The 11,950-nt window shown below is 45.9% G+C and overlaps 4 protein-coding genes across 4 annotated transcripts; 2 read left to right on the plus strand and 2 right to left on the minus strand.

The window, feature by feature from the left end:
- Positions 1-20: 20 nt before the first annotated feature.
- On the minus strand, positions 21-1,862 carry V2V93DRAFT_362757 (WD40-repeat-containing domain protein). Its single transcript, XM_066908424.1, has 3 exons — positions 1,254-1,862; positions 939-1,187; positions 21-881 (listed from the first exon to the last, which is right to left on the minus strand). The coding sequence occupies exons 1-3, from the start codon at positions 1,569-1,571 to the stop codon at positions 231-233; spliced, it is 1,218 nt and encodes a 405-aa protein (XP_066768641.1). The 5' UTR covers positions 1,572-1,862; the 3' UTR covers positions 21-230.
- Positions 1,863-2,345: 483 nt separating this feature from the next.
- On the plus strand, positions 2,346-6,411 carry V2V93DRAFT_362759 (uncharacterized protein). Its single transcript, XM_066908425.1, has 3 exons — positions 2,346-2,911; positions 2,989-5,662; positions 5,729-6,411. Exons 1-3 carry the CDS (start codon positions 2,577-2,579, stop codon positions 6,122-6,124), a joined length of 3,405 nt encoding a protein of 1,134 aa, XP_066768642.1. The 5' UTR covers positions 2,346-2,576; the 3' UTR covers positions 6,125-6,411.
- Positions 6,412-6,548: 137 nt separating this feature from the next.
- V2V93DRAFT_362761 (permease for cytosine/purines, uracil, thiamine, allantoin-domain-containing protein) lies at positions 6,549-8,864 on the plus strand. Its single transcript, XM_066908426.1, has 3 exons — positions 6,549-6,781; positions 6,877-7,034; positions 7,106-8,864. The coding sequence occupies exons 2-3, from the start codon at positions 6,947-6,949 to the stop codon at positions 8,629-8,631; spliced, it is 1,614 nt and encodes a 537-aa protein (XP_066768643.1). The 5' UTR covers positions 6,549-6,781; positions 6,877-6,946; the 3' UTR covers positions 8,632-8,864.
- Positions 8,865-10,449: 1,585 nt separating this feature from the next.
- V2V93DRAFT_319829 (uncharacterized protein) lies at positions 10,450-11,616 on the minus strand (the record flags this gene model as incomplete). Its single annotated transcript, XM_066907289.1, has 1 exon — positions 10,450-11,616. The coding sequence occupies one exon, from the start codon at positions 11,614-11,616 to the stop codon at positions 10,450-10,452; it is 1,167 nt and encodes a 388-aa protein (XP_066768644.1).
- Positions 11,617-11,950: the final 334 nt, after the last annotated feature.

Genomic DNA, 11,950 nt, shown 5'->3' on the forward strand with positions numbered 1-11,950 from the left:
CCCCCCCCCCCCACTGCAACTATTGATGCACTTGAGAGTGTATTCCATTCTGAATAGGGCAGATTGTTATATAGACGAAAATATTTAGTAGCAGGGCAACTGAGAGTGTGCTCTGCTCAGTCGCGTCTACGGATTACGACTACAAAATCAATCGACGAATGAATTGCAATCCCGCTTGTAATAAAGGAGCATATTGCGCCAGTATGCTACATTATAAAAGCAAAAAAATCTCATTGTTTATAACCCAACCGTACGCCTTGCACGCCGCGCCCAGCAACAGCAGCAATCCAATCTCCCGAGGCATTCCACGCCAAATTATTAACCTCGGCGTTTTCAGTATATGCCATCGCGATATCTGACCGATTTGATGTTATATCCCACACTAAAACCTGACAATCATCCGAGCTTGTAGCTAGAATATTCCGCTGCTGCGGCGCCCACTCGACTGCGTTGACGCTGCCCATATGCGCATCTAGCTCGACGACGGGTGTGCCTGGGGAGCGGATGTCAAGGACGTGCACGACGTTTGAATCTATTGAAAAAGTAGCGAGCATATTTGGATCACGACTATTTGTACTAATTCGTAAAAGAGGTGGTGGATTGACTGGTTCATAGATGATTGTCGAATGTTCAAGGCTGCGCAGATCAAATACGCGCACGGAGCCATCCGCGCCGACGGAGGCAAATACATCTGCATTGCCGGTCGTGAATCGCGCGTCAAAGACTTCTTTGTCGTGCGCAATAAGCTGGGTCTTTGCGGTCGAGGTGTTAAGATCCCATATCGTACAGGTTGTATCAATTGATGAGGTAATGACTAGCGAGTTATCCGTTGCATTCCAATCGAGACTTGTGAGGGGCGCAGTGTAATCCGATTTCGTTTTCTAGAGCAGAAAGTTAAAAATGATCTAACAGCTATTGACAGCAAAAAAATTACTCACATTGGCTAGTAAAGAGCTTTGCCGAAGCGTCATAGTCTCAGTGTTATATTCCCATATCCGCAAAAAATCACCCGCGGTGGCCAATCGCTCGATGGTTCCACCCATAGATCTCCCGGCAAATGGATCCCACCGCAATCGAGTACATGGATAGGTGACTCCAGCATCGGCGATCTTGTTAAAATCTAGAGAGGTGGTTTGTTGGCCGTTAGATTGGACTTCTGATACAGGATTTGCTTGTAAAATTTGAATCTGCAAGATTTCCGAGTCAACTTGTTGTACATAATTTTTCAGAAAATATTAAAATAGAGTCCTTACTCTATTATTTGAATCTTCAGTGCACGTCGCAACAGCGATTCGACCAGGACCTCGCTGGTATGCGCTTAAAGACCAATCTATGGCGTACAGAGGCTTGTGTGATTCAAAATATGCGGCTCGAAGAGGTGGATTGAGAGAAGCAGTAGATGATGGAGAAAATGGAGATATCCCACTGCTCATAGCTGAGGCAAGTAGACCTGGGCTAGATCCGGGACCGGCTGCGGAGGCGGATGCAGGGCCAGAAGATCGTGGCAGGCCGAGAGAGGGTTGCGTGAGGACTGAGAAGGAGGAGCGTTTTGTGAGCGAGGGCTGTGCCATGATGAGGACAAGTGCTGTAAGAGATAAGTTCTAGAGAAATGGCGTATATCTGAGAATGGAAGAGATAACGGCGTGCAATGTCAGGGGGTGTATTCGAATCTTGTCCTGGTGGACGGCAGTAGAGATCAGAAAGAGGTTATGAGCCGGATCTGAGTGGCTGCGATAATAGAAAACAAGATACTTAAAACCGCTAGTAGAAAAAGAATAGAGTGACGGTTGACAGCCACTAGAAATACAGAGACGACATCGAGATGAGCTGGTAGTGAGTGCAGAGGTTTATACACGATGCAAGATAGGATTGAGTACTGGAGGTGGGTTATGAGAGAGCACGCGATGAGTGGGGTTTGTACTTGTGTCGAGACGCGCGAGCACAGCAGCGAAGAAGAGAAGCAAGACGTGTATTTGGGCAAAGAGAGAGGTATTATGATTACATATTGGAGGTGAAGTGTGTATGGAGAGGAGTGAACGGCGAAGAGTGGAATGGGTAGTGTTATTCGTATATGAGTATATCTCTTTAATCCATAGTGGACTCGCAGCCTTTACTCTCCCGCGGTCTCAACGAGCTTACAAAAGAATATATTAGATGCTCTAGAATCGTGTTATAAATATTAAGACGACTTTTATTTGTAAACAGAGGATGACTCTTTTTGTTCCTGACAGTTCTCTGCGGCTCTGTTTGCTCCGGTCTGTGCTTCTGCTACAGTAGAATTTATACAAACCTATAGATATATAGATATATAGATATATAATATATATATGTAATTATAATAGCAATAATAACAACACTAGCAATAGCAATAACAGTGTATTCCCACTGATCAACCAGATTGCGCTTACTTCTGGAAGCCGCAGATCATCTTTATTTCTGCGACGCGAATTCAGAAGGCTTAACCTTATCCAAACTTTTCTCCCATCTTCAATCCCACTCTGGTCTTCTTCCCTCGCTTTTTTTCTTCACCGCCTCCTCCCTTCGCCCTCGGCTCCTGCGATGCCGGTTTAATAACAATGACTCCGCCAGGCAGAGCGACCTTTTCTATATTTGCTCCCGTCGACGCCGACGAGGACTCTGCTCTCCACGCCACTGCAGCTTCCTCTTCCGTCTCCTTTCCTCACAATCCTCATCCTCATCCTCCCTCTTCCCCTACTCTTCCCCCTGCCACCTCGCGCAACGAAATATATCTGCTCGAGCATCAGAAGGCATGTCAATCTTTTCCTTTCGAGTTCTCGCCGCTTGGTCCGCGCCAGGAGTGGTCTGATACTCTACTCTCTTATTACTCTATGGCCATGGTCGCGCCATTTCCTGCAATTCTTGTCTACGGCCCCAGCCTCGTCCTGATATAGTATGTCTCTAACATTTTTTTAACCTTTTTTTCGAGTGATTGCAATCATTAATTCTGGTTTTTTTCTTTCTCTTTAGCAACGCGGAATTCGGTCATGCCTTAGGCCTTGACCCCGGTATCTACTTTGGTAGATCCTTCTCTGATCTCTGGGTTGGTTCTGACCTCAACTTTGAGCTCTCTGAAGCCCTTCGTACGTGCTCTACCACAGTTCGCACTGTCACCAAATCAAACCTTCTTTGCTTCATAACTACTCCCGAGACATACTCCGAGGTCGGCATGAACAAAGAAGTCTATCTCACTTGGAAGTTCACGCCAGTAACCGAAGCTGATGGCTCAGTTTCAGGCGCTTTTGCTTCAGTGAGAGATACCACTGACGCCGTTCTTTACGAACGCAGAATGCAGGCTCTTAAAGAACTCTACGATGCCACCGGGTCCGCTGATATCCTCGACGTCTTTTATACTCAGTCAGTATCCGCACTTCGTCGCTCCTGTGCCGAAGATCTTGCGTTATTTGGGCTTTACGTACTTGATGCAAACTCCACAAAGGTTCTCACTTACCGCTGTGGCTTTGGTCTGCGTAATAATCCCGACAGAATCACTTTCGACCCTGATCCAGCGCTCTTCGAACAAGCAATCTTAGACTCTAGCATGTCGGCAGTTTACATCACCGCCATGGCTAGCGGATTTAGAAATTATATTGAGTACGATCCCGCGCGAGGATGGAGCGACGAAATCACAGAACTCGTGTTTTTGCCAGTCATGCGCGATAATAATTCCGTCGTTGGGGTAGCGGTCATTGGGCTTAATCCGCGTCGCCCATTCGATGAACCATATGAGCTGTTTCTCGAATTGCTTGGTCGACAATTGGCTACTGGAATTGATAATCTACGGCATCTTGAAGAAGCATCTGATAAGCTGAGCTGGGAAGTTGCACTGAGCATGCGCAAGCGCGAAGAACTTGAGCAAATGTTACAGGAAAAGACGAAGCAGCTACGCATAAGTGAAGGCCGTTTCAGCCGTATGGCAAAGATCTTACCAGCTGGCCTCTTTCTTGCATCACCCGAAGGTGAGATCATATATGCTAATGAGGCATGGTACACGCTATCGTCGTATCCACGTAATGGAAATCCTTCATTTTGGATCAAAGCAGTTCATCCTGGAGATCGGGTGCTTGTGCGTGACAGCTGGAGGCGCGCGAAGCTTGGCAAGTCTGAGCGTATAGAATTTCGCTGGGCAGTGCGACCGGGTGAAGTGTCGAAGTTCGAACGATGGTGTGCGAGCGCTATCTCTGCCGAATTTGACTCTGAGACGGGAAAAATTTCGACGCTTACTGGTATTTGGACTGACATCACGGAACGAAAACAATCTGAAGCGCTACAACGACAACGAGCTGATGACGCTGTGGAGCGGAAACGGCAGCAGGAGTATTTTATCGATGCAATCTCGCACGAGATGCGCAACCCTCTCAGCGCGATCATGCAATGTGTTGACGTTGCTACTCAAAAAATGACGTTCCTCGAGAACATAATCAAAAAGACTGCGGATGTAGTTCGTGGTCTTATTTCTGATGGCGATGTCGCACAGGCCAATGAGGCCGTTGACGAAGCAACTGAGGCCCTTGAGATGATGCATCTTTGCTCGAGTCATATGAATCGCATCATCACGGATACAATAGACCTCAGCAAAATAGAATCTGGGCTGTTTCCTGTGAATCCGGTTGCATGTCGGCCGGTGAGCGTCGTGAACGAAGTTTTGCACATGTACGAGCACGAGCTTAAAAAGTGTCAGATATACTACAGCGTTGAGATCGGTGAGAGATTCAAAGAGATTGGAGTTGATGTTGTCAAAATGGACCCGCTTAGGGTTCGACAGGTGCTGATTAATTTGATTATGAATGCAATTAAGGTACTGGGTTCGAGCGATTGCAAGCAATTGACAGTCAAACTCGACGCATCGGAATCAAAGCCAACTTTCCAGTCACATAATAATGCGTCGTTTTATTTACCATCACATGCCTCCCGCAAGAGTACAACAAGTTTCTCAAAGATAACATCAGGAGCATCGCCAGCAAAAAAATCAGTGCTGTTGTCTTCATCCATGTCGTCACCTTCGCTCTCGTCATTCACGACCTCGACTGATTTAACCAGCGGTTCCGCTGATATATTTACAAAGGGGACACCTGAGCTCGCAGTATCTTACGCGTCCTTGGCAGCCTCGCTCTCGACTTCCCCGTCTGCTGTACCTCTATCCTCTGCGGCTGAAGAATCGCATATATCCTCCTCAGGCACGCTTTACCTCATATTTTCAGTCAAAGACACCGGTTCTGGTATGGATCCCGAACAACTTGATACTGCTTTCCATCGCTTCACCTCTCATTTCACGCCGCGGACGCATGTCCATTACGGAGGTACGGGACTAGGATTGTATGTTTCGCGCAAGTTGGTCGAGAATCAAGGCGGTGAGATCACAGCTGAGACGAAGAAAAATGAAGGTTCAGAGTTTGTGTTTTATATTAAAGTTCGTTTACCAAGAGACCATAGTACTGGTGGCGATACTACTGAAGACGATGAAGATGGAAATAGAAACGAGAAGGCGGTTGCTAGTCGGCGATCGGTCAGTGCGTTAGAGACGAGTGTGAGCTCGTCGAATCGGTCTAGTTTGGATGTGAGCGGTCTTTCAATTCGTCCTATTGCTGTTTTGGAACAACCTGAGACTGAAATCCCTGTCAAGCGCAAGATTCTCATAGTGGAGGTATGTCTTTTCTTTTATATATATATGTTTGTGTATAAAGCATCCAGATATTAATCCGTGGTTTAGGATAATATTGTCAACCAGAAAATTCTGAATCGTCAGTTTATCAACGCCGGATTTGCTACAGTGATTGCCAATCACGGACAGGAAGCTGTTGATATAGTATTATCAGGCGAGAATCCGGACTGCTGTATAATGGACTATGAAATGCCGGTGATGGATGGCTTCACAGCAGTTTCTAAAATTCGAGAACATGAAAAGCAAAAAAATTTGAATGCAAATCAAGAGCTAAAAGACGAGAAAAAAGTGATGTGCAGGAGACTACCTATCATCGCGCTGTCGGCGAATACACGACAGTGGCATTTTGACCGCATGCTAGCCGCTGGATCGGATAGGTATGTGACTAAACCGTTTAGTTTTCCGAAATTGGTTGAGGTTGTTAATGAGTTGTTGGCTTCTTGATGGTTGAATAATTTTTGATACATAATGGCGTTGATTTGAGAATTGTAGGTGCATGTAGGTAATAGCGATATTGAGCTAAGTTGATTTTTTGTTTAATACTTTTTTTTTCTGTTTTTAGTTCCTTCATAGATTTGCGTGGTCTTTAGATGGATATCTGTTGCTTGTCTCTTCTATTTAATTCAATACAATGCATTGCAATACAATGCAATACAATGCAATACAGCAAAGATTATCAGTAGTAATACATGACTAAGAGCAAAGTAGTTGCGGATGATGAAATAGTGGCGTTTAGTGGCGTGGAAGGCGTCGCTACTTTAAATTTCGCTTGTTGTTTTCCTTTTTTGAGCTCATCTGTCTTGAATTATTTGAAAAGGTGTTTTTCTCTGGACCATTGACTGTAGATTATATAACCCGCAAAATATAATGAAACTATACAAGTCTCGACGACGAAACTAGACAAGTCTTGACGCTGAAAGTAGAGATCCACTCTCTGCATTAGTCGAAATCATCGGCATAAACGCATTTTCCTCGTACTCGGCTCCGCTCGCCCACACATACCTTTAGTATCCACTGTGTTTAATTCCACTTGTACTCCGTGATAAAAATTGCTGCTAGTGAGCTAATCTCTTCTACTACTGTGAACGATCAAAACTCATGGTATGTACTGATCCGTGAGTGGGTCTGAGCTGCGCAGACACCCCGCGGTACCACCTAACCTTCTTCTCGCTCACGCTAAGTTTGAAAAAAATCAGAGATCATAAATATCTTTCTCTAGCCTCTTTCTCCTTCAACTGCTCAACACCTCTGTCCATACTCCACGAGATGGACCATAGATCTTCTGGCTTCTGGTCTCGATTGGATCGCAGACTTCGCGTCAACGAGTACGAACCAGGTCGCCATAGTAATCATGGTACTCCACTCCTCCCTCTTTTTTCTCTCTCATGTATGATGTTAGAACTTGCAGTTAACATTTCCACTCAGATCTCGATCCCGTACCAGTTGAAGAGCGCACTTGGACTGGTCTAGATTACACCACCTACTGGATCTCGGACAATTTTTCACCGCAAGGATGGCGTAAAGTTGCTTCACTAGTCACGGCTGGCATGTCCTGGCGCACAGCACTTTTGAACGTCGCCATTTCCGATATCGTCGTCGCGGCAGTCGTCACCGCAAATGGCTACGCGGGTGCAAAGTACCGCGTACCCTTTGCGGTTCAGGCCAGAGTCTCATTTGGCTATTATATGAGCTGGCTGCCAATCCTGCTCAGATGTGTGGTTGGTATCTTTTGGTATGGTATTGCTGCATATACCGGCGGAGAATGTGTGAGATCGATGCTTTACGCTATCTGGCCGTCCTTCCGGAACTTGAAAAATCAACTTCCAAAGAGCGCGAATATCGATACACAAATGATGATTTCGTACTTCATCTACTGGCTCTCGATTCTTCCGCTGCACTATGTGCCTATTTCTCGAATTAAATGGATGTTTTGGGTCAAAAGTATCACGCTTCCAATTGCGGGATTTGGTATCCTCGGCTGGACAATCAAGAACGCCGGCGCGGGAAATAACTCCCTTTGGAACGAGGGGAATGCGGTGCATGGGTCCGCTTTTAGCTGGCTTTTCATGCAAGGCTTATACTCTAACATCGGAGGCTGGGCTACGCTAGGTTTGAACTCGCCCGACTTCACTCGATACGCGCGCCGGCCTCGCGATTCGTTATGGATGCTCATCGCATTGCCTGCATCTGCTACCCTCATTGCCTTCTTTGGGGTAGTCAGCGCAGCCGGATCGATAACGCTCTATGGAAAGGTACTTTGGGATCCCTTGCTATTTATCGACAAGTGGACATCGGCTGGTGGGCGTGCAGCGGCGTTCTTTTGCGCCCTTGTGTTTTACTTTGCCCAGGCTACTAATAATATCTCTGCGAATTCAATTTCTGCCGCAAATGATCTCAATTGCTTGTTTCCTCGATATATTAATATTCGTCGAGGGCAGTATATTGTTTCGATTTTAGGAACATGGGCTCTGACACCGTGGAACGTGTTGACTTCTGCTCTTAGCTTCTTGTCGTTCATGTCCGGTACTGCGGTTTGGCTTGCTCCATTGTGTGGAATTCTCATTAGTGATTTCTACCTTGTGCATCGGAGAAAGTATAATGTGTGGGAAATGTACGAAAACAAAGGAATCTATCGATACAATAAGTTCGGCACGAACTGGGTGGCTGTTGCGGCATTCACTATCGGTTGGGTCCCTATACTTCCAGGTTTACTTCCAAATGTGAATTCCAATATTGTCGTCTCTAAGGGCGTAGAGAATCTATATTACTGTGGATACTTCTACGGATTTTTCTCCGCAGCTGGAAGTTATTGGCTTCTTAGCACCGTGTTTCCCGCGCGGCAGACAATTCTTGAGCAGGCTGTTTACTGTGATGGAGTTGTGCGTGATGATATCGAGAGTCGTGCCGATGATGATGAATCGGGTGAGAAAAATTTTGGTCGCGATTTTTAAAGATTCTAGACTTTTTTGATAAATTTTTCTTGTATATATATATATATATGAATGCTCCTTTTTTATCTAGAATGAAAGCTGGTGGAAAACTTTTGGAAGAGACATTTGTAAAGAATTTAGTGGTTTTTCTTTTATTGAACGTATTTTTGGATGGTAATGAGTTTTATTATAATTCTTTTTTTTTTGGTGTTATCAACCATATAATTCAAACAAATAAATAGTCTTTGAAATTATATTTGAAATTTGCTTGTTCTGTTAACATGAAAAGAAAAGCGGACATGTGTTGCTTTACTACTTCAAGTAGCACTTAAGATTCGAAAGACAAAGGATAAGAGTCTCATAGATCAACAAAAATACTCCTTTACTCTCGAATCAGATATTGATAAAGTATTCAGGACGATGACCTAACTACAGGTATTCTCGATTTTATTTAAAGATGAATACTTTGGATTCATATCTTTCTCGGCGTCAATGAGCGAGTATCGCGAACAGATTATCCTACACCTCTCCGGCAAAGTTATACAACAGAAACCACTTATTGAAACATGCAGATCAAACTCTTCTTTGCTGTCACCTGTTTGATATCTCTGTCCCACACGACTACTAAAAACCAGTATATGACTTTGATTGATGGCCATTCGTAATGCTCTATCGGATTCCATTACCGTATATGTTTTCAAGGGCCGTCCATTCAATTTTTATCTGATTACCCTTTATAAAGCTGGATGATAGCAAACTTTAGAGATCTCAGCTGACGAATATCTGTGTCCTTATATTTCGACAAACTCAGATGTGAATTTACTTGGATTATATATCTGTTTATTCAGACGATTTCAATCAGTGAATTACGCATCGTTCATAACTAATAAATCCAAGAAGCCATTGAAAAGGAAAGAGAAGCTTGTAATTTTTAAGTTGCCGATTATAGAGTGCGATTCTCGTTCATATTTAAATCATTTCAAGAAAGCGCCATGCCAGAAACGAAAATATAAGGACAGAATTTGTTAGCAGAAGTATATCAATACAAACAGATTGATTTGGAATTTTGAAATTTGTACAGTGTCTATTATCTCGATTTTACTTGAGGAATATATATAGAAATATTCATCAAACAACTCGAAGCATTAAAGAGCATTTCGCTCTTTCCAAAATTACTGAATGATCAATGAATAATTGATGAATAAGCAAAACTCGTCTCGGACAGCTCACGTCCGCGCACTCGCACAAATACCACGAACAAGCAGATACAGAGGAAAAACTGCCGCAGCGCGCAAGGCTCAGACGAGAGCCACCCAGAGCGCGGCGGCTGCGGCGGGCGGCTGGGCGGCGTGCGGCCCCGCGTGTCGATTGTGGAGATGATAATGCTTGTTTGCTATTTGTTTTGTAAAATGAGTGGTTGGGGAGAGGAGAGGTGTGGGACGGTGACTGAGGAAGAGAGTGAAAAAAGGAAGTGAGAGGAGGGAGGAAAGGAGACGAGAGTGAGAATTTTCATATCCTAGGCTTGGAGTCTGCATATATTGGCTGTTGCCTAGATAAAAAATAAAAACTTTACTAATTTGAAATAAAAGAGAAGAATCACATTATGTTGTTACAGTATCGTACGGCTCAAAAAGGCACAGTGCACAACAAACAACGACGTACAAAAGACGAAATACATTGACAATCAAAATAACAGAAGGAATTAGAAAAACATGGCACACGCATACACAAAAAAAATTCAACAAAAAGTAATACACCCATGAAAGTGAACATAATGGTCCCGTAAATAAAAATACAAACAACAACAGATAGCATCACATTACTCAGACATTGCACCTATCAATGGCCCTGAGGTATCGGCTCACCCTCAACTTTCTTCCATTCTGTAGGCTGTACAGAATCTGCGCACTTCTCGCAATGCTCGACAAAGACGCGCGGACTAGCAAACATCTTCTGGCAAAGTCTGCACCATCCAGCATCTGAGTCCTTAAGCTGCACAAAGTGCACGAGCCGAAGATGCCGCTTAAGCACGTCAAGTCTGTTAAACGCACCTCCATTGCGGTGGCAAGTAGGGTCAGTGCGCCAGTACGGGCAGTGGAAATTGGGCGAGTAGTGCGAGCGCAAGTGGCGGCGCTGGTCAGAATGCCGGGCGAATGTCCACTTGCAGCCGACGTGCGGGCACTTGTACGGACGTGACGCAGACGGCGTTTGTCCAGATGAGGCACCAGGAGAACCGGGCTGCTGCTGCTGATGCTGATGCTGAGCACCTCGAGAAGCGGCCGGTGAGCCGACAGCCTTTTGGTATGCACGCAGGTCACGACGTGAAGGCGGAGTCGGAGGGCGTCCTCCAGATTGCATACTAAGCTCCGCATTGGAGTTTGCGCCTGAACGGACCGGGTTGGCGGGAATGACCACGCCGCCAGACGCGCCTCCAGTAAGAGCGGGGTCGGTAGGTGGCTGCTGCATCTGCTGCATATGGGCGTGGTATTGCTGCTGCTGTGGTGCTTGCTGCTGAGACTGGTATTCGACCTGCTGCATAGCCGGCAGCGGGGGAAGAGCAAGCTGCGGCGAAACCGGCGAGGGTGAGTAAGCAAATGCGTTTGCAGACTGAGAGATACCGGCTGCGGAAGAAAAAGCAGCAGAGGAGACAGGCGAGAGCAGCTGGGTGTCGATGGGCGGGTTTGCCGCGTTAGCGTAGACCGACGCCTGCGATTGCTGTTGTTGCTGTTGCTGCTGTTGCTGCTGTTGCTGCTGCTGTTGCTGCTGCTGTTGCTGCTGCTGTTGCTGCTGCTGCCTCTCAGAAGAGTCAGAGAGAAGATCAGCTATCGTCGGGCGATTTCGAGCGCGACTTGCGGAACGACGGCCGGTATCGTCGTCGTCGGGCATGACGATGCGCGGGAGCGGACCGTGTGCGCCTTGCTGCGCGGGCGGAGTCTGTCCCTGCTGGGTCTGGCGGTCGAGGTCTAAAAGAGCGATTGCACCTTGGTACTCTGAACTGAGAGCCATAATATCAGAAGAGGCCGGAGGAGGAGGGGTGGAGAAGAGATGGGATAAGAAGAAGGAAGGAGGAAGAGAAGGAAGAAGAGAGAGAAAGGCGGCGAGAATCCAGCGGCGCAGGCGGGGCCCAGCCAACGTTACCCGGCCTAATATCTAGTCTCAGCTCCCAGTCTCTCATCTCTTTTCTGCGTTGCTTGTGGTTTTGAGTCAGCGTCTGTCGAGATTATTACAGTATCATAGTCAATAATTGTTTCATTCTATTACTGCAATATATTCTCATTCTCTCTCTAGTATCCTCTCATTCCTCCGGCCGCAAACGCTGCGGCAACCCGCACTCCGAGCC

The sequence above is a fragment of the Kockiozyma suomiensis genome, assembly GCF_038497685.1.
Source record: "Kockiozyma suomiensis strain NRRL Y-17356 unplaced genomic scaffold V2V93scaffold_1, whole genome shotgun sequence".
Classification (NCBI taxonomy): Eukaryota; Fungi; Ascomycota; class Lipomycetes; order Lipomycetales; family Lipomycetaceae; genus Kockiozyma; species Kockiozyma suomiensis.

Bases quoted from the DNA above. Each gene is read 5' to 3' on its own strand.
- V2V93DRAFT_362757 (XM_066908424.1), bottom strand. From the start codon at position 1,571: ATGGCACAGCCCTCGCTCACAAAACGCTCCTCCTTCTCAGTCCTCACG. The intron at 1,188-1,253 runs GTAAGGACTCTA...GAAATCTTGCAG, and splicing joins CTGAAGATTCAAATAATAGA to ATTCAAATTTTACAAGCAAA. The intron at 882-938 runs GTGAGTAATTTT...TTTCTGCTCTAG, and splicing joins AAAGCTCTTTACTAGCCAAT to AAAACGAAATCGGATTACAC.
- V2V93DRAFT_362759 (XM_066908425.1), top strand. From the start codon at position 2,577: ATGACTCCGCCAGGCAGAGCGACCTTTTCTATATTTGCTCCCGTCGAC. The intron at 2,912-2,988 runs GTATGTCTCTAA...CTTTCTCTTTAG, and splicing joins CCCAGCCTCGTCCTGATATA to CAACGCGGAATTCGGTCATG. The intron at 5,663-5,728 runs GTATGTCTTTTC...TCCGTGGTTTAG, and splicing joins GCAAGATTCTCATAGTGGAG to GATAATATTGTCAACCAGAA.
- V2V93DRAFT_362761 (XM_066908426.1), top strand. From the start codon at position 6,947: ATGGACCATAGATCTTCTGGCTTCTGGTCTCGATTGGATCGCAGACTT. The intron at 7,035-7,105 runs GTACTCCACTCC...ATTTCCACTCAG, and splicing joins AGGTCGCCATAGTAATCATG to ATCTCGATCCCGTACCAGTT.